This window comes from Lingula anatina, chromosome 2 (assembly GCF_051362555.1).
Source record: "Lingula anatina isolate TDL-2025a chromosome 2, LinAna3.0, whole genome shotgun sequence".
Lineage (NCBI taxonomy): Eukaryota > Metazoa > Brachiopoda > Lingulata > Lingulida > Lingulidae > Lingula > Lingula anatina.
Genome location: NC_141768.1, coordinates 48,934,406 through 48,954,801, shown reverse-complemented (window position 1 = coordinate 48,954,801; position 20,396 = coordinate 48,934,406). Strand labels below are relative to the sequence as shown.

General features: G+C 35.4%; 3 protein-coding genes across 4 annotated transcripts in view; 1 reads left to right on the top strand and 2 right to left on the bottom strand.

Annotated features, from left to right (window-relative positions):
- LOC106161035 (general transcription and DNA repair factor IIH helicase subunit XPD) overlaps window positions 1–13,450 on the bottom strand; it is a 26,783-nt gene extending 13,333 nt beyond the window's left edge. Inside the window, exons 1-15 of the mRNA XM_013537868.3 lie at window positions 13,355–13,450; window positions 10,810–10,909; window positions 9,971–10,048; window positions 9,621–9,683; window positions 8,489–8,602; window positions 7,784–7,900; window positions 7,424–7,477; window positions 7,147–7,209; window positions 6,634–6,757; window positions 6,263–6,359; window positions 5,751–5,884; window positions 5,122–5,290; window positions 4,658–4,776; window positions 1,889–2,028; window positions 1,236–1,337 (exon numbers count right to left, since the gene is read on the bottom strand). Of these exons, the coding sequence (XP_013393322.2) occupies window positions 1,236–1,337; window positions 1,889–2,028; window positions 4,658–4,776; window positions 5,122–5,290; window positions 5,751–5,884; window positions 6,263–6,359; window positions 6,634–6,757; window positions 7,147–7,209; window positions 7,424–7,477; window positions 7,784–7,900; window positions 8,489–8,602; window positions 9,621–9,683; window positions 9,971–10,048; window positions 10,810–10,909; window positions 13,355–13,359 (1,479 nt within the window). The 5' untranslated portion in view covers window positions 13,360–13,450. The remainder of the gene's footprint in view (window positions 1–1,235; window positions 1,338–1,888; window positions 2,029–4,657; window positions 4,777–5,121; window positions 5,291–5,750; window positions 5,885–6,262; window positions 6,360–6,633; window positions 6,758–7,146; window positions 7,210–7,423; window positions 7,478–7,783; window positions 7,901–8,488; window positions 8,603–9,620; window positions 9,684–9,970; window positions 10,049–10,809; window positions 10,910–13,354) is intronic.
- LOC112042124 (octanoyl-[acyl-carrier-protein]:protein N-octanoyltransferase LIPT2, mitochondrial-like) lies at window positions 11,484–13,489 on the bottom strand. Its single transcript, XM_087003008.1, has 2 exons — window positions 13,355–13,489; window positions 11,484–12,845 (listed from the first exon to the last, which is right to left on the bottom strand). Exon 2 carries the CDS (start codon window positions 12,695–12,697, stop codon window positions 12,005–12,007), a length of 693 nt encoding a protein of 230 aa, XP_086859134.1. The 5' UTR covers window positions 12,698–12,845; window positions 13,355–13,489; the 3' UTR covers window positions 11,484–12,004.
- Window positions 13,485–20,396, top strand: part of LOC106160999 (peroxisomal ATPase PEX6) — a 21,915-nt gene continuing 15,003 nt past the window's right edge. For both annotated transcript variants that reach the window (XM_013537824.2, XM_087002990.1), the window contains exons 1-12: window positions 13,485–14,714; window positions 14,888–15,054; window positions 15,328–15,368; window positions 15,606–15,748; window positions 16,064–16,209; window positions 16,429–16,540; window positions 17,901–17,973; window positions 18,246–18,475; window positions 18,762–18,863; window positions 19,061–19,137; window positions 19,610–19,745; window positions 19,905–20,025. In XM_013537824.2, coding sequence (XP_013393278.2) covers window positions 13,485–14,714; window positions 14,888–15,054; window positions 15,328–15,368; window positions 15,606–15,748; window positions 16,064–16,209; window positions 16,429–16,540; window positions 17,901–17,973; window positions 18,246–18,475; window positions 18,762–18,863; window positions 19,061–19,137; window positions 19,610–19,745; window positions 19,905–20,025 — 2,578 coding nt within the window. The remainder of the gene's footprint in view (window positions 14,715–14,887; window positions 15,055–15,327; window positions 15,369–15,605; window positions 15,749–16,063; window positions 16,210–16,428; window positions 16,541–17,900; window positions 17,974–18,245; window positions 18,476–18,761; window positions 18,864–19,060; window positions 19,138–19,609; window positions 19,746–19,904; window positions 20,026–20,396) is intronic.

Genomic DNA, 20,396 nt, shown 5'->3' with positions numbered 1-20,396 from the left:
TTATGACTGACACTAATAGATTTGAAAAGGACAAAATTAGCAGATAAGACTATGAGTGCAGCAGAGGTTTAACTGGCAACTTAATTTGCTATGAAAATTACGTCTGTCTTTTTAAAATATAATGATTTACATATACAGCCTTGTTATTTAAAAAGATGTTAACACAAATTTAAGTAGATATATCTATTTGCAGCAGTATCTTTGGTGAATAAATTGTTGATTTATTTATTTGATTATAAAACAAACTTAAATTAAGATAACATAAATTTCTTTATTTAAAATGTAGAAAATGTAAGAAAAATAATAAAAAGAAACAATTTAAGATAATAATAATAATTTTTTCCTGAAATCTTGGACCCATAATATGCTCAGTGCCCCCCTTCTTCCAGATAATGTCCTTTGAGATGTTAGTAATATACAAGTCTTCCAGTAAATCTGTTAAGTGACCATGGTAAAAACGGTAAATTTCATCATTATCATGTACTATATCAACTGAAATATAACCAGTCAAACAAAGCCAATATAGATAACAAATCTGAAATGATTCTATAGAAAATTAGAGGCGTTCACTGATTATAATAAATCAGTTGACTATGACTTTGACTGGTTTGAAAAAAAATGTCAGTCAAATAGCAAATTTCTATGGCTAAAATGGCCCCAGGTATTCAGGTCTCACAAATCTAGGAAATACATCTCTGCTAAATTATCCATTTTTTCACCTTTCTTTAACGTCCTCTAGAAATGTTAAGGCCAATTGGTTTTTCAGGACAATACCCTCTCAAGAAACCTTACATATTACACTTTTATAATACAGTATAAAACTAAAAATAGGAGGCTGAGGAAATTAAAATATACATTAGACTCTCCGCATCTAGTCTGCTGGTACATCATTGTGATCCCCTTCAAATACATTTCCCTTCCACTGTCACAGAAAGTGACCACAAAAGATTTGCAAATAATGAAAAGGAAATATAAGTCTGAGCTACCAAAACTTACTTAAATGTTTAAAAATGACATTAGATGACTCGATGCCTTTCTTTATGTCTCTCTTTGTCCATCACTAACTACTTCAAAATTGGGGAAGTCAGGCCGTTTAATTTGCTGACATGCTGTGTGAAGAGTTTAGAGGAAATGGGTCCTTCAGTGCTTTGAACACTTCACAGGACAGACGACAATTAGCCACTATCACAGTAACAAAGAAATGCAGAACACAGACGAGAGAAATCAGAACTCACCATTGGACACACTGAGGCTCGGGCAAGTGTTGATGTAAGAGTTGCCATGGTTACAGGACGGAAATCCAGTATCTTTGGATACATGTCCAATGGAGACAATGTCTGAAAAAAAAAAAACAATTTTAACAATTTTCTACTTCAATTTAACGGACCATGTGCTATTCACTGGTAAAATTACATAGAATGCCTGAGGAGAGATGCTATTTATGATTTGCCCTGGATGTGAAGTTACAGGTAAGAAATGAGAGAAAAGTTAATACCTACAGTGCACTCTCAGTGAGTAATTGATCATAACTTCTAAAGAAATCAACCCAAGATCTGAATGAATGAATTCTATTCAGAATATTGAGATCTTACATAAAAGCATTCTAGGATGACCCATGAAAGTTGTCAGATTTAGGCCCAATTCCCAAAGACACCATAGGTCTACGTGAATCAACTAAACTCTACAGGAACTCTTGGTAAGTGCAATCAGCTCAACTGAATGATGGAGCCTATGGAAATAAGGCACTATTTCCACTGTGACTGTGTGACTATGCTTACCCCAGATGTTATGACTACAGACTTATTTCCACTGTCACTATGTGACTATGCTTACCCCAGATGTTATGACTACAGACTTATTTCCACTGTCACTATGTGACTATGCTTACCCCAGATGTTATGACTACAGATTGAAAGCGGTCAAAGACTGGTTTTATGGCCACAGAAGCGTCCATGCAGCTAAACTTCAGGAGGGGATTAGAGATGGTCGGCGTGCGGTCATCAAACGGTTCAATTATGATTACAAACCCTGAAAGAACAAAATTAATGTAAATTGGTCTTAATCTTTTCGTAGTAGCAAAAGAAATGGACATAAAATATAACCACTTTAAAGAACAAACCTAACCATAATTTTTAATAATATTAATAATAAAATTCATTTTGAGTCTAAAATCCATTAAGTGTTTAGTAAACTATACAATTTGAAATTAATAAAAGTTTAAAGATAAAAAATATATAAAATTAAAGTTTGACTACTAATTAACAGTTATTAAAAGTAAAAAATCCAAATTTTGACTTATATAATATAAATAAAAACCTTAAAGAAAAATAAAAAAAAGTACTACAGGAGAATGTACTTTTTAGCATGCAGCCCACACTTTTAGGGATTTATAAAAAAAAACACTGTTTGGGGGAAGTTGTTAAATTATTACATTCAAACAAGTATATGGTATCTATGATTCTCAATTTTCAAAAAGATCTGAGAAAAATGTGCTCTTGTAAGAAGTGAACTTAAAAAGAGACCAAGATATACAAAATGTGGACAACAATGCAGAAGAAACTGACAACAGATGCAGCTGATGGCTATATGTACAGACATATCTGTGTCTGTACATAAAAATTCTGATGAAAAAATATCACTGTGAGAGCATGTGCTCAGTTACGTATAAATCTGCTGAACTTAAGCTGCATACACAGTGGGAGGAGCTAGTTCAATAAAGCTAGCTGATTGGTCAGATATCACTCTAAATGACATGTTCTGTTATGAGAGACATTCCTGGTTTAAAACCCTAGGTATCCCTCCAGTCTGACATAATATGTGCCTTGCTGGAAGTAAATAAGCTAAATACCTCAGTTCTTGGCAATATTTGAGGATCTTATAACTGGAGGCAGAACGCTCCTGATGTCAACTGTTTTTGATCATTTTGGAGATGAGGTATGGTTTTGAAGACTCTATAGTACTGGCAGTGACAGTTCAGTCCAATCAAATAATGAAATACAGTGCATGAAGTCATTGATTAAGGGAGACTATGTTTATATAACAGATACCATAGTGTCAAGCAGATAAATTATGTCTGCAAATTCCTGGTAAAAACACAGAGAAGATTATAGAGATGAAGTCATCTGCGTAAACTTTTGTGACAGCGTTTCACAGATTTGAACTTCGGACAATTTTACACCTCGTATCAAGATGATGGATCCATGGGTTGTTTCTTTGAATTCCATATCTACTCTTATATCTATCATTGGTATAATTTTGAATACCATTTCTGCAGCAGCATTTTTAAAAAGAATGGAAAATGGCTTAACCAATTTTCTTCTATTTTCTTTGGCAATCAATGACAACCTGTTTTTAGTGATCCATACGCTACTGTATCTTTATGGCAATGGTCTGATCAATGCAGGCATGGGATATATGTTGTTCATGGCGGCAATTTACTACACTCTGCAAACGTCACAGATAAACATCGCAGTTCTAGTGGCCAGAGATCGATTTAACTGTGTCCACAAACCATTTGTTCAGGCAAAAGAGAAAAAGACCATTGTGAAACAAGGCTGTGTGCAAGTTCTGACAGTGGTAATAATGTCTGTCCTTTGCAATTTTCCAAAACTGTTTGATGTAGAAAATGTCTCTGTCAAAATCTGCGACAATGAGACTGTACACACAACATACTGTCCAGAATACCAACTACGAGAAGGACAAGAATGGTTCATCTTCTCGGTGGTCTTCAGAATCATTGTGCACTTTCTAGCTACATTACTGATACCACTCACTCTTACAATCTTTTATACCGTAAAGACCATACGGCTAATCAGGAAGTCACGGGTCATTCCAGAACAACAAACAATGGCATATATGAAAAGAAATAAGTTGGAAAAAACTCTTATGAAAATTCTAACAGTAATTGTGGTGTTTGTTCTGATCAACAATGCCATGTCAGCATCGGTTCAGTTGAATTTTGTGCTAAAAAGTGACTTCTCTAAAGTACCATTTTCTAGGAAAGTCCTACCACTTACTGGTGTCTTTTCTTCAATTAATGCTTCCCTGAACTTTGTCGTATATGGTATCTATGGTTCTCAATTTCGAAAAGATCTGAGAGAAATGTGCTCTTGTAAGAAGTGAACTTGAAAAGACAACAAGAAAAACAAAATGTGGACAATATTGCAGAAGAATTACACATCTTTTTTTCTAGACATCTGCATGTTAAATGCCAACTGATGAGACAAGTTTCAGCCTAATTACTCAGATGTGTAGACAAGGATTCCACAGAAAAGCAAATAAATCACAATATCTGGGCAAAATATGTCTGTTGTTTTTCACATTTTTTAAAACAATTCTGCATTCAACTTTGCTATGTATCAGGACAGGATGTTTCCACCTTCCTACCGGTACTGACAGTTGTCACTTTCAGGCCAGGGTAGGATTGGGTACAGGCTGTCCAAAATTAACACCTGTAATTTCCTACAAAATTTCAGGGAGTCCAAGCCATCATTTTGCTTTGAAAAACACAAAATATCAACTTTCAGAAGAGGAGAGACCAAAGGCAAAATAAGCAGTAAAAATGTACATGGGGGTTTAAAACACTGACGAGTACATAAAAATTTGTGTATCTGGCATTGAGATTCTTTCTTAAAATTCTGCAAGGAAAATGTTTTACCTTTGGCATATGTGCTCACGAGGGTTGCAAAGTTTGCCATGAGGATGAGAGAAGAGTAGTCAGTGGTGTCTGCAAGTTCAAGTGTTCTTAGCAACGATCCCAATCTCTCTGAACAAAACCTGGAATTACCAAATTTAAGAAGTCGGAAAAGTTAATTTGAGGATTATAACTTCACAGTAAGAGAGAAACAAAACATAAAAATACAGACTGCATACCAATTGTGAAGTTCCATGTATCTACGTTGAAATCGAATCTGAGTTTCCTTGAGTAAAGATCCATATGTATATATACATAAAAAAACATCCATCATTCTAAAAAATTACTAAAATCAATCAACCCTTTTACTGCACACAACCCAGCTGCACCTGATCAAAAGTTGCTTCTTCTGTTATGACAATATGCTGGTATATGAATTTTTTTAATGAATTTTTAGAAAATAATAAAATGTTTTAAATACATGTTACCTAAGAGGCTTTCTTTCAATGCAGACTTTCAAACAGCAGTCTCGTAGAAAAGATGGCGGACTCTCTGACACAACATGCTGTACTCTTAGTCTGGTTTTCAGGTACTCCACAAACCTTTTTAAAAAGCTCACAAAATGTTCTGCATTTCTTATATTGCCTGGGACAGCCTCTAGAAAATTAAAATATCTGCCATATCATTCTGTGTAAATTCCATGGAACGAGGGTAATTTGCAAACAAAAATAATTGCAAAAATATTTTGTAGATGGTTAAACTTGCTGAATTTGATTGCCAGCAGAGAAGAGTTTCAACAAGAGGGGTGACTATAAAAACGTCATAAAAAAAAAAAAAAAAGAAAAGAAAAATGAACTACTTGCACCGAATCTCCTTTGTAAAATAAAATAAATTACATCAGTGCATCAAAGTATTCGCACACTTATTTCTAAATTTATATACTCATTGTTTTACATGTGAAATATAGTGAGAAAGAAAGCTTTTTTGAGAAACTCTCCAATTTCAGAGAGTGTTTTATGTGCATGACCACATTTGAACAAACAACAGCAAAATAAAGTCCCCTAAAAAGAACTCAAGACACTAAATCATGATATAGTCTAATAGCTGAGCACTCCACCTTGAAGAACTTCATCTGGAAGTACTGGGTTCGACAGAATCATGTCTGTTTCCCTGGCAACACTGGCGTCACGCAAACCATCAACAAGTCTCTGGTATTCTCCTCTCAATCTTTGGGCATCTGAGTCTTTGATTCTGTAAAAAAGGATCCCAAATGGACTAATACACTAAGACATGGTTCAAATTTAGGGAACTGCAGTTCATGTCTGTAAATTGTCAGGTTTCAAGAACAAGAATGCAGTTTGTTGGCAAGAAATTTAATAATAAAGTTATTGCCGTAAGTTTTTCAAATACTTGTCCTGGAGAGTTTCATATTACTAGTAACTCAATCCATAATTCCCATGAAACCTGCTTTTTTACTTAATTTCCAAATCAACTCTTATTTCAAAATTTGTCTGACTAGAGCAAAAAACCTTGCTTTCTGACATCAAAAAGTGCTCTTCAGGTTCTGCATCTAAAGTGACATGCAGTTGATGACGAAAATCTAGCCTTGAAAATATAAAATATGCTTACTGCTGAATTTGTCTTGTCAGCTGTTCCACATTTGTTTGACATTTATCTAATGTTCTTTTAGAAAGGTTCACACTCATAGATTCAATACACACATTATCTGAAATGTACATAAAAAAAAGCTGAAATAACAAATGCAATCACTTTTTCTGCAAAAGTACTGGTATTTTCTTTTTTTACTTCTCACATTTGAAAGCAACAAAGGAAGAAAAAGAAACAAGTTTTCTGTTGTTATACTTTTCTTCATGAGTCATAAGACTTTTAGAGTCCATTTCCCCTTTAGTTGAAACATGTATGCTCTGATGAAATAAAGTAACAAAAAACAAAGATGTATTTGGTAAGAAAAATACCTCATTAAGCAAAGTAATCACTACCTATATTATGAGCCTCATCAAACACAACCACTGTATTCCTAGAAATCTCCTTGGAGACCAACTCGGCAATTTTAGGATCCAGAAGATAATAATAGCTGTACACGACAACATTTGCATGGTTAATCTGTAAGATAAAAACATCATAGGAACGAACAGTTAAGTGATAACTCTTCTTCATTTTGCAGCCACATCATCAGGGAATTTCAAATTAAGTCAATCACAGAAATACTGATACAAAACAAAAACTTCAGAATGAATGAATGAATGAAGTTAAAACCAGCTATAAACTATTAAATTGATCTGGTTTTCACAATTCTGACTCAAAAACATTCAAACACACAAGACCTATATATGTATACCTACCAATTTTTATAATTAATGATATCCAAACAAAACAAATAAAAATACATCCTTTTTTCTTGAAGTTTATCAATCTCCACAAAGACTCAGTTGACTTAGCAATATAAAAAATTGAGGTTCCAAAATAAATAAATTAATAAATATAAACATTACCCCATGTCTTGCCAAAAAATATGGACACCAGTGTTTTTCCTTGCCATATTCCCTGAGATCATCCTTAAAAATGAATTGATGAATACATGAAAAATTATACTTATTGTGTCAGTTATATGAGTCCTGTAATCTATTATAGCATGCACTATAATTGTACCAAACAAAAGCTTAATTATTTTTCAGAGAGATTACTTGAGAGATCACAAACAGATATTTTTATTCACTAGCTATCATATTGCATCTGATTATTAATATTTAACAGAGTCAAGTAGCATACCAAATTATACACTCCTGGAGGCAGGGGAGCCTCTCTGCCTTGGTTTTCAAACTCCTGTTGAGAAAAACTGACATTAAGTAATGAAATTATTTCAAAATTACACCGTATGAAATTACACTGTATTTCAGCTTCATTTAACTTAATTCTTACATTATCAAAATCAGTCAACATATCATTCATTATGTGGAAAATACTGTTTATCATATCTTCTACTGGAGAACAATCGTGAATCAAAAATGGCTTTTATGTCAACTAAGGTCTACAATATGAGGTGATGCCGATCATCAAGAATATTCATCATAATTCAGAGACCTTTCAGAGGGCTTTCACCACTACAAGATGGAGGAAATAATAGCAAACCTCATAAAATGAGCAAACAGGAATAGACGTGTCATGCTTGGCTCTGTTCCTGATGAAGGAAGCAGTGAGTCTGGCACATCTTCCATCAACTGTCTTTCCTTCCCTCTCTTGACTGACCTGAAATGTCAAACAATCAACTCGTTCAGAAAATTTAAAATTTTGAATTTAATTTTAACTGTGTAGAGGGAAATTCACTGATTTCAAGGAATTTGACTTCTAATGTTTCAGTGAGACAGACTTAGGTTCAAAAGAACAAAAATCATCTCTAGTACAGGAATTGGTTGTCATGACAACAGCAAATCATCATAATGTTGATGTTCCCGATGAAAATGTTCATCTATCTCAAAGTACCACAGCATGAAAAAGAAATGTACCAGAAATAGGTAAATGTTAGAGAGTAAGCTCCGTATAGATTGTCATGGATCTGTCACCTGTCACAATGTATAAATCATTTCCTACCGGTCTTTGACAAATAGAGAATTAATCAATTGTTCCATAAGAGCTAAAGGTCACGTTGGTTACTGCATGAAAATAAAGGAAGAGACGATGAATAACAAGAGGAGAGGATAACATGAGCAGTTACCTGGCAAAGTATACATGAATATTACCTAACACCATTTCAAGGAAAAACAATCAAGGTTTTCATTTTAATCATCTTGTACTGTAGCATGCATCCTATGCAAAATAACATATGACCTCACTGACCTCTGGATGAATGCACAGATTCTTTCTAGAGCTCAGCGCTAGGCCTACTAAGTCATTTGGCTCTCCTGTTTCCTTCTCATAGTATTCTATAAGGGTCTTCAGTTCTTCTACAACCTACATGTAATAAAAGGAAAGCATTCAACTGTGACCAACTTAGAACTCCACTTAGAGAGGATTCAGAACAAGCTGATCCATACACTAACAGATCACAGATCAAATATGGCTGACCCACTTGTAAGCTTGCTGCATAATCCCCAAATAGACACTGAACAGATTTCCCATGGAAATTATGTAACAAGCATTCAAGTGGGCCATATTTAAATTTGATCCATGGATATGTTAGTCTGTGGATCAAATTTGGTTGTCAATGTGGTCTTATATCCATGTTTAACAGATGGTTCAATAAAATTGCAACACATTTACAATAAAACTGCAATACAATGTCAATAAATTTCATTTTAGGTTAGATACAATTCTAAAGCAATAAACAAATGTTTATTTGTTTATCAAAATCACTATATTTGTTTATTGAATTCACAAGCAACAAATCTGAAGCAGGGCAACATTTTTCATTCACAATGTTCAAAGTAATACAGCAAAAAAATAAAACAAAACTGTTTAAACACAAAATACTGGATAACTTTTGTAGATAATTGATAAAGCCCAGTTTAAGGCTTAACAGTGCCTATTTTCATAATAAATTTAAAATGTGAGAGATGTAATTAAGAAAAAATGTAGATAAGATAGATGTAAATAAGATAAAGGATAAAATAGGATAAAATAAACTTTCCAGCCGACTCCTCCCCCCCTTCTCCCCCCCCCCCCAAAAAAAAATAAAAATAAAAACAAATAAATAAATAAAAACACAGAAGGCTTAAACAGCAAGGGATGGAATTAATGGCTGTGCTTTTCCAACAACACAAATCTCTGACAGAAACTTAATACCAGTCATTATCGAGATAAAATGGTTAACAACTATGCATTATAAGCCAAGTTGTGGCATATTCACCTATCATTATGGCAGCTTGATATCATCTAAAAGTATATGATTTTGACTATTATATGTATATCAGATATTGATTTTTAGCTATCATGTAGAGCTTTCTTGGAAAGAACGAATTATAAACCCAACCTTCTCCAACTCGGGGACTGTCCTGGAGCAATAGATCAGCTTGGTGACATCGAGGGGATACGTCTGAAAGACAAGAAATATTCATATTTTAATTCCTACCATGACATAACATACACACCATATACCAGCCACACAATATACCTGAAATATCACATTGTAGGTTCCTGTGAGGACATACAATTATATTCACTATTTTATTGACTAAATTCCATTTAAATTACCTTTCTCATCAAATTAAGGTTTGGAAACTTGAATGAAAAGATTGTGTAAATGAGAGCCAGGAGAACTGAAGAAAGAGTAAATTCAGAAAAAAAAGAGGAGTGGTGAAGTCTGGTTAAAATGGCACCTGCCTTTTGATAAGCAATAATGAGAGACAGCAATGACACCGTCTTGCCAGTTCCACATGGCATCTCCAGTACACAGTGGCCCTGAAATGCGGTAGAGAAGATTTCTTATCATATACAACATATAATTGTGTTAGAGAAGATCAAACACAATCTACAACATGGCATCTCCAGCACAGTGACTCTGGAATGTGGCAGAGAAGATTTGTTATCATATACAACATATAATTGTGTTAGAGAAGATCAAATACAATCTACAACTAATATGGCAGAAAAGATTTATTTCCCAATACAAAATAGCATGTGTTCGAGAAAATCACATACAAGCTACAACACGTCCTTTATTTTCTGGTTAAAATAATCACAAGCAAAAAGTCTTTGTTCAAGGGGCAGTGTGCTAGATAATGTATCTTATTTTTCCCACTTTCTTTCCAGACAGCCTACGCTCATTTCCAAATATCCTTTGTAAGTAAGAAACCATTCCCAGACCCTATTGTACTAACTTTGGAACAAACTATCTCCAAGGGGATTCTCCATTAATTGCAATTTACTTAAGCGGCTTAGACGTCTGTCACGTCTACTGAAGTTGATAGGGAGTAAATAACTATCATTTAGCAGATTTAGTAGATGTCCCAGACATCTAAGCCTTTTAAGCTGAAAGCAATTTAGCAAGAAACCCTGTGCAGATGGACCAATCCTATTAGATCAATCTAGGGATGGGAACCGAGTCCAACCCAATCATGCCCCCTAAATCATAAGTTCCACTTTCATGTGCAATGTAAATGTAAGCAATGCATCACTTTTCTACAGCAGTTTCATATAATTGCAACCAAGCCAATGCATACCTTAGCATCCAGAGATCGTTTCAGTTCCAGCATGTATGAGTACTGTTCTGGGTAGATGTAGTCATACGGGAAGTAGACCAGCAGTCCATCTATATTCAATCTGAAGAAGACACATGACCACCTCCAATACATACTCAGCTAAAACTGGTATCAAAATTTGGCACAGATTGTTTTATTTTATTAAAAACTTTGATATCATTTTTCTTAATTTCTTTTTTTAATAAACCATCACAATTTTTCACCCTTTGATCACAAATATAAAATTCATTCATTCATATACAAGTTCCTGTGAACAATTTTGCCAAACAGATATTTTTTTCATCATGAAACTTTTTTACGACTTATGGATCTGCAGCAGTAAAACTGTAACATTAAACTAATTTCAACAAAGGTTCTTTCTGTATTTATTTTTTATTTTTAGTTAAACTCATTAAAAATTTTGATATGTTTATATAGGAAAGATTTCAATTGTTCAAAGTGTTCAAAATATGAACAATATTTCTTTCGTTCTAGACAAGGTTGCTCAGGGCTCTTGGAAACCAAGTTCTACTCAGCTGTCTCAGCCATATTCATTATTTAATAGCTGACAAAGTACTGCAAAAATCCATGCATTTACTAGTATTTATCTTATTAAATTAACAATAAACATATACACCATTAAAGAAACAAATCAGTCTCTTTTAATAACTTTTATTATTCGATGAGAACTGTAAAAATCTCAGGTAGCTCACATATGATTTGCACTGTAGTGTTATGTTCACTGGACCTATACTATATAGCTCTCAAATAAGACAGTAATAAAATCAAATGCAACTTTCATGTCTAAAATTAGAAGACTTGCATCTATAACTTCAGATTAAACATTCTAATAAATTTTATTAAAAGAAAAGTTCCCACCAAGAACTCACATGTGCATCTCTTTAAAACAATCTATCCACTTATTTTACCTCATTGAGCAATGGAAACAGGATTTTATAACAATGGAGAGAATCTGACAGAACTTTTACTGACATCAAGTACAGATTCCAAATCAATATGTGATAAATGTGTCACATTTTTCACTGTCATCAAGCCAACATCTTTATTTAATTCTTCACCCTGTAAGTACTTCAAATCAAATATTTCAATACAGATATATTCCAAAAAGTCAGAGTCCTTTTAAGACCATACTATCAAGATGAGAAAATTAAAAATTTCACTGCTCTGAAGCAAATATCATTTCTTTGAGCTCGCACTGAAAATTTTTAGCAAAAGATTGAAGAAATGGTGGTATTGCCTCTTCCACTGTAACATTTCTACTCATCAGTTGTGATAACGAGGTCACACCTTTATCCAAAATACCACAGGGTACGATATGCTTAAACCAATCCAAATCAGTGTTACAATTGAGAGCTAGGCCGTGAGTGGTCACATATCGAGCGCCATGGACTCCAATGGCACAGAGCTTTTTCTCACCCACCCAAATGCCAGTGTCTTTGGTTGTGTTTGCCTCTATGCCATATGCCTCAGCACACATGTCAATCACAGTGTCTTCCAGCTTTCCTATATACTCCCTCATGCTTAGTTTGAAATCCTTCAAGTAAATCACAGGATAAACCACCAGTTGACCTGGGCCGTGAAAAGTTATCAAACCTCCGCGATTTGTCTTCACAAATTCAGCACCCAATGCCTTCAAGTGGTCCTCATCCCTGAGAGTGTAGTCTCTGGTTCTCATGCCTATGGTGTACACTGGGTTGTGTTCTAATAGAAGCAGGGTGTTAACAGGTTTTTCCTGGACAGGTTCCCCAGCCATGTGGTCCAAACGTAACTTTGACAACCTGTTCTGTATTTCCAGAGCTTGGAGGTAACCAAGGCGACCAAGTTTCATAAAAACACATTGTCGCTGCATCTTTGACCAAACATAAACTCAAACAATGAATCCAGCATAAGATGTACACAGGTACAGCCCCTTTATACCAGCTTATATAGCAAAGCAATAAACAGATCCCAATGATGTCTGTTTTCTCAGCCTTTCCTCCCCTCTGTTTTATGTTTACCTGGAATAGAGGCACAAAGTCTTATTTTGAATGCAAAGGTAACCGTTCTATTCACAAACATTTTTACACAGATTAACAAGAGCAGGGATGTGTTTCAGTCAGAGCAACAGATCTCTATGTGCCTTTATTCCAGACAAACATGTCTCCAGTAAGGGGTGCATCAGCCATCAATCCTGTATACCAGTACAAATGCATGTAGAATTGTGGTATCCATTATGTTATGCATTACCGAGCCTGCTTTCAATCTAACAGTCCAATAGTTCAATGATATCCAAACCATCAGTGGTGCGCTGTTTTTATGCATTCTGCTCAACAAAACCGCGGCCAACTGTTCACCGCCCAAAACACAACCGGCGTGTTTGTGAAGATACATTGACATTTGTAAACAAAATGAATATATGCCACAAGATTTACGGGGATAATTATATAATTTAAGGCCATTACAAAAAAGCACTAGCTTAAGTAACTTATGACAATACCTTAAGTAAATACAACTAGAAAGCACTTACTTCATGACTGAATATTAAACCGATTTCTTCTACGGCCAAAACTGTCACAACCAAAATACACCACAATCATCAATTTCAACCGGAAGCACGTGTGGAACGGAAACGCAAGTGGTGTCGGGGAATAAACAATATGGCAGCGCCCAGCAGAAGAAAAATGTTCTCAGCAAAATTCTCTGTTTTACAAAATTTGCGTGGGATTCATCCTTTACATTTACAGTTGAATGAACAGCAGTATGATTTAGTGTTTGAAAATAATGAAAATGATCATGCAATTGGGGCAGTAAGTAAGAAAACAGCCACCGTAGGATTTCCATCTTTACAAGTCAGTGTTTACAAGTCCAAAGTGCACATTCCCTCCTCTTCTTGTATTGAAAATGCCGATTTGGAAGAGACGAACTTGCTCCTGGGATGTACAGAAACTTTTCTACATCACTATGGTTTCTCCCTAGAGGATGACATAGTGTTATATTCAGTGGAATCCTTCCCCATGAAACGAGTTGTAATTGGTGCTAAGACTGTAGAGGCGTATCACTGGGCCACAAACTCCATGTGCTCCCCCTCCCTTCTAATCAACATATGCAGGGGACCAGTCCTTGTTAGAAAACAGGATGTATTGCTGCTACCCACCAATCTTACTCTGTCACAAAGCTCTAGAGGCAAGGGCACCCCACCAGTTGCTGTCCAGTTTGATTTAGTAGTGTTGGAGTGTGAGCCAGTATGTCAAGGTATTCTATCAGTAATCACTGAGATTGTAGTCACAAAGATCAGTGGATTGAATAATGAGCACAAGCCAGCTGATGCCACTGCGAGTGACTCCTCTGATTTGACTGAATTTCACCCTCCAGTACTTTCAGAGTTTGCAAAGCCAATCACAGATGTTCTAAGTGGTAAAGCAACTCATAGTGACATCACTGTTGACAGAGGTTCATCTGATGATTGTATTTACAAGTTATTCTGTGTAGATTCCAAGGAGGAATGGGATAACATGTGCATTGGTTATATGAAGAAACATGACATAAAAGATCCCAATGCCATAGGAGTGATTTCAGTGAATACTGCAAAACACAATGGTTTATACCATGACAGCCTGGTGTATTTAACATTAATTCCAGTGGAAAGTAGCTCTGATACTAAAGGCTTGGATACCAAAATCTCTACTGCAACCACATCGGAAACAGAAGATGACAAACATGAAAGAGACACAACAGAACTGCTCAAAAGATATGTGTCTTTGTCAGTCTCATCTCATCCAAACATTGAAGACAACAGCATTTATGTCACGCCAGTATTCAGGCACAACTTGCTGTTCAGAGGGACCAACTTCCCAGGACATACAAGCAAGTTACAAGTATCAATTAAGGTATTGTTCTTAAAATTTACAATACACTACACAGATAGAAAAAAAGTAAATTCACATTGACGTCTTTCTGTTGTATATGACAATCCTTATTGAAAGAGAATGGTTGTAAATGAGACTTTGTCATGTTCTTTGTCAATAAATGTTCTTTACATTCATTATCTGTTTGATTCTAGCCACTGGAAGAGGATGACAACAAACCATCACCTAGGTCTTGTAGCACTTCCTGCCATGCCAAAATACCATTTGCCAGAGAAGTTCACATTTCTGTTGTTCACTCTCCATGTCACCCTGTAGCAGAGACTCTAGACAGTGTCATGAAAGAGTATTTTTCTACTGCAAGGTATTATTGTTTCTAGAAATATGGAGAGATGTTTCAAAAGCAGATTAAATTTTCCTTCATTTCCTTTAGATTGGGGCAGTGAGAAAAAAGTTTTTATATGGAATACCTTTAAGAGGTAATCAAATACTGTTGGTCATTATATACATATATATTTTAGTACGAGACATTGTAATTGCCATAACCAGTGTTTAGAATTACCTCATATTCATGTTCATCTCAATAGTGTTTTTATTTATTTTATTTATTTATTATAATTTTTTTTTTTTGCCATAGGTTATTGAGTGTGGATGATATTATAGCTGTTTCAACAAAAGGTGGGTTGTGACTTGTGAACATAAACAGCATTTTTATTCACCTTTCTGACTGAGAATTATAACATACTGGATGAGAATTAGGTATGAGAAGTCTTTGTGTTACACTGCTTTCAGTGTTTTGTAATACTGTTTTAAATGTATAAACAACATTGAATTTTGAATACATTACAATGTATTGAAATTAATACAGAATTCAGTGGTAAACTCAACAAATTATTTTTTTTTAATTTCATTAAGGTAGTGCACAGTGTTTTCAAGAGCTGACGGAGACAGTAGACCAGAGGCTTCCTGTGGTGTATTTTAAAGTGACCAGGTATGAACCTACATATCCTGGCTGGGACTGCTGCCTTGTAGATATCCAACACACCTCTTTGTTTCAGGTCAGTTGGTTTATACTTTGAAATGTACAATCATGTCTAACAACACAGTATTTGGAATCAATGTCTAGTTTCATAAAGATGATAGTTTGTTGTGCTGTGACTCTTTATGACCCAGTACTGATGTATGAGGATACAAGGTAATACAGGGTCAAGGGGACATTTTGAAAAGATTTTAACTTTAATTTTCATTGTGGCTCTTCATTGATCTATTTTTTAAGTAATTTGTAATTTAATTAATATGCAGTATTTGAGGTATAATTTTGTAAAATCAAATTGAAATTAAATTCTCAAACTGCTTTATTTTATCTCTTGTAGGCAGGCATTGTACAAAGCTACTTACCGGTAACAACTCAGTTTTGGGACGGTCCCAGAACTTTCTGCCCACCATTACACTTGCCAAAGGGTCTCAGGAAAATAAAGGAACAAATAGAAGCACTGTGCCTACCTTACCTAAACTCCAGGTGAGTTGTGTTATTTTCCATGTCTTAGTTGATACATCCATTTCAAATTTTAACATAACCAGTCATACATCAGTGTCAGTATTCCAGTCATTACAAGAGTCTTTGTAACAAAATAGGATCTGGTTTCAAGAAAATCTTAAGAGTGACTTAATTCTAACAAATGCTAAATTGTAACAAACTAAAACAATTGCTAATATTACTGTAGTCCATGTTTGTCAGTTCCAGACAGTCTCTTTCTATGGCCTCATTTCTACTGAAGGGCCCAGTGGGGTGTGGGAAAGGCATTGTTGTGAGAGGAGTAGCATGTGCTCTTAGTATGCAGGTCTATAAGGTAGGGACTTCTGTTGTTTATGTAGCTATGTGATTATATTCTTGTTGTGAGAGGAGTAGCATGTGCTCTTAGTATGCAGGTCTATAAGGTAGGGACTTCTGTTGTTTATGTAGCTATGTGATTATATTCTTGTTGTGAGAGGAGTAGCATGTGCTCTTAGTATGAAGGTCTACAAGGTAGGGACTTCTGTTGTTTATGTAGCTATGTGATTATATTCTTGTTGTGAGGGCAGTAGCATGTGCTCTTAGTATGCAGGTCTATAAGGTAGGGACTTCTGTTGTTTATGTAGCTATGTGATTATATTCTTGTTGTGAGAGGAGTAGCATGTGCTCTTAGTATGAAGGTCTACAAGGTAGGGACTTCTGTTGTTTATGTAGCTATGTGATTATATTCTTGTTGTGAGAGGAGTAGCATGTGCTCTTAGTATGAAGGTCTATAAGGTAGGGACTTCTGTTGTTTATGTAGCTATGTGATTATATTCTTGTTGTGAGAGGAGTAGCATGTGCTCTTAGTATGAAGGTCTATAAGGTAGGGACTTCTGTTGTTTATGTAGCTATGTGATTATATTCTTGTTGTGAGAGGAGTAGCATGTGCTCTTAGTATGAAGGTCTATAAGGTAGGGACTTCTGTTGTTTATGTAGCTATGTGATTATATTCTTGTTGTGAGAGGAGTAGCATGTGCTCTTAGTATGAAGGTCTATAAGGTAGGGACTTCTGTTGTTTATGTAGCTATGTGATTATATTCTTGTTGTGAGAGGAGTAGCATGTGCTCTTAGTATGAAGGTCTATAAGGTAGGGACTTCTGTTGTTTATGTAGCTATGTGATTATATTCTTGTTGTGAGAGGAGTAGCATGTGCTCTTAGTATGAAGGTCTACAAGGTAGGGACTTCTGTTGTTTATGTAGCTATGTGATTATATTCTTGTTGTGAGAGGAGTAGCATGTGCTCTTAGTATGAAGGTCTACAAGGTAGGGAATTCTGTTGTTTATGTAGCTATGTGATTATATTCTTGTTGTGAGAGGAGTAGCATGTGCTCTTAGTATGAAGGTCTACAAGGTAGGGACTTCTGTTGTTTATGTAGCTATGTGATTATATTCTTGTTGTGAGAGGAGTAGCATGTGCTCTTAGTATGAAGGTCTACAAGGTAGGGACTTCTGTTGTTTATGTAGCTATGTGATTATATTCTGTAAATTAATGTTTTATATATTTAAAAGACACATTAGAATAGAAACAATCCATGTGTTGAAAATATGACCAGGACTGAGTTTATGAAACCAGTTTAAATGTTTAAGTTCAAAGATATTTCATTCTTAAATGACAAATTTAAAAATGTTTTTTCTGAATTCTCTACTATATATAGGTCAGCTGCCATGACATCAGTGGGGAAACATCATCTGCCACTGAACAGAGAGTGAAGAACATGTTCACTAAAGGTATGCTGCAGAGGGAAATGTGTCAAGTACTTAATGTACATTTGCAGATGTAATAGAAGTCATGTAGTGAATGTTGTATGTATCTCAGTCTGTTGTTAAATCATAATGCCAGTGATGGATCTCCAAATGTAATAGCCGCCTTTAATTTTCTCTTTATATTGAAATAAGAAGTTAAAAAAGAAACTTACTATATATTAAAACAGATTGTACGTTAATGATCACAGAACAGCCTCAGTATTTCATGTGATCCGCTCAAGTTTATTTCTTTTCAGCTCGAAGTTACAGTCCCTGCATTCTGTATCTTTCAAATATCGATGCTCTCAGTAAGGACAGAGATGGGATCAGTGAAGATGCCAGGGTCACAGCCACCTTTCTAGAGAACATGCAGACGGCAAATGCCTGTGATTCTGATTGGCCCATAATCGTTGTGGCAACAAGCAACTCATCCAATCAGATGAGTACTGATATGTGTGAAGGGTTTCTTCACCAAGTAGTAATGAAGGTATGGTTTTTTCTTCTGGATTCAGTATAATCTGACATTTTGCTCTCATTTTATGAAAGATTATAAACAGTCTTTGTCTGCAAATAATTTACAAGTTTGTTAGATCAAGTGAAATTGGATTCTTCAGTGAAAAAGAATATGACATAATTACTTTTTGTGTGAGCATGCATGCACACAAGTCGGTGCATTTGTGTTAAAATTTGTGTTTTGGTTATTTGTTATATGGATAAAAATATATTTTTATGGATTTGGATTTTATTAAAAATCTTTGCCTTCATAAATTTAGGTTCCAACAGAGGAAGAAAGAAGAGATATGGTGGACTTTTTGCTGGCTTCTGTGCCTTGCTCTTCTAGTCTTTCATTATCTCATATAGCTCAGAGGACTGCTGTAAGTATGGTTCCTTTAAACTGCTCCTGGTCGAATGTGGAATGAGCAGCTTGGCCACTGTTTAACTGCTTGATTTCTGTACTCTAAGGATAATTTTCATGTTTTTGACAGTTTTCATTTCTATAGACCCATTACTTTAAAAACAATCTTGTGAGCAATGGTCTCTGCAGCTGATTTCAGCTAGTTATATTATGTAGGGAATGGTGTTTGGGGACCTGCAGGCTCTGGTGACACATGCAAAGAGATCAACATTAAGGAGGGTTAAACAGGCATGGTAAGTGGTATTATTGATATAGAACTGACATACTTGAGCATCTGTGCCTGATTTAAGTAGAGATTTTATTTTTTCTAAGATATTGTTCTCCATTATGCTCAGACAAAGGTACTGCTGTGTGTATTTTCTTGAACCAAGCAGATACATGCACAGCATGCCATGGAGAAGCTGTCTGTTGGTGGTGGTCTCTAGATTCATGGAAGACTTTCTGTGAGCTAATGATGTTTATGAGTCCACATGTGGCTAAGTAGTCACTGGATTCCCAATGCCTCTGGTATATCTTGGACTGGTAGTGTTACTGGCAGGCAGGGATAATATATTCTGTGCTTTCAGCTTTCTACTATAATGGTATTGATACACAATTTCTGTTGTGTTTATGTGGAAGAGTTTGAAAAGAACCAATATCTGAAGGAATTATTGAGTTTGACCTGACTTATGTGTGATTACATACATTTCCTGTGTGTTATTGCAGCATAGGGACGAGTTCTCTCAGTTTCCAGCAGGAGGAGGATATCTGTAGGGCAGGCCTGTGTGTGAGTCAGGAGGACTTTGACCTGGCTTTAGACCAGCTACAGGCGGCACACTCCGACGCCATTGGGGCACCACAGGTGGGTCGAACTTGGTGTTAAGGTGGAAAAAATGGGTAAAACTGCATGTTAAAAAAAATCATCTTATGAACAGGAAAAAGAAGTGGTCAAGATGTGCCTTATTTAAGCTTGAAAAAAAACTTTCTCTCCAATATGTAGACTTGGTTCTATTCCTCCCAGATTCCCAATGTTAGCTGGGAAGATGTTGGTGGCCTGGCAGATATCAAAGCTGAGATTCTGGACACCATACAACTTCCACTAGAGCAACCAGAACTGTTTGCTGCTGGACTGAGGAGATCAGGTGAGATATGATAAAGACATAAATATCAGCAAGAACTTCACTTTTCAGAGTTCAACTGGCCATTGGATTTTATGGCATTCCTGTAAATGGGATAACTTTTATTAGCTGTGTCAGTCTGTGTGAGTAAGATAATTCTTGGTTATAGCTGTTGTCATCTCAAAGCCATTCAGCCTAAACTAAGAAAGTTAGAATTTTAGGTAGCTTTTTCGTAAATGTTAAATACACATTTCATGACACAGTTTAACCATTTTATCTAATCATGTAATTTGTATAATCAATGTTATATAATCAATGTTTGTCAGCAGTGGTGTCATTGTTGTGCACTTTCAGGGTTATCATGTAATCAGGAACATGATTTTTTGTATGATATA

What these genes read in the sequence shown, in the direction of transcription:
- LOC112042124 (XM_087003008.1), bottom strand. Translation starts at nt 12,697, where the DNA reads ATGCAGCGACAATGTGTTTTTATGAAACTTGGTCGCCTTGGTTACCTC.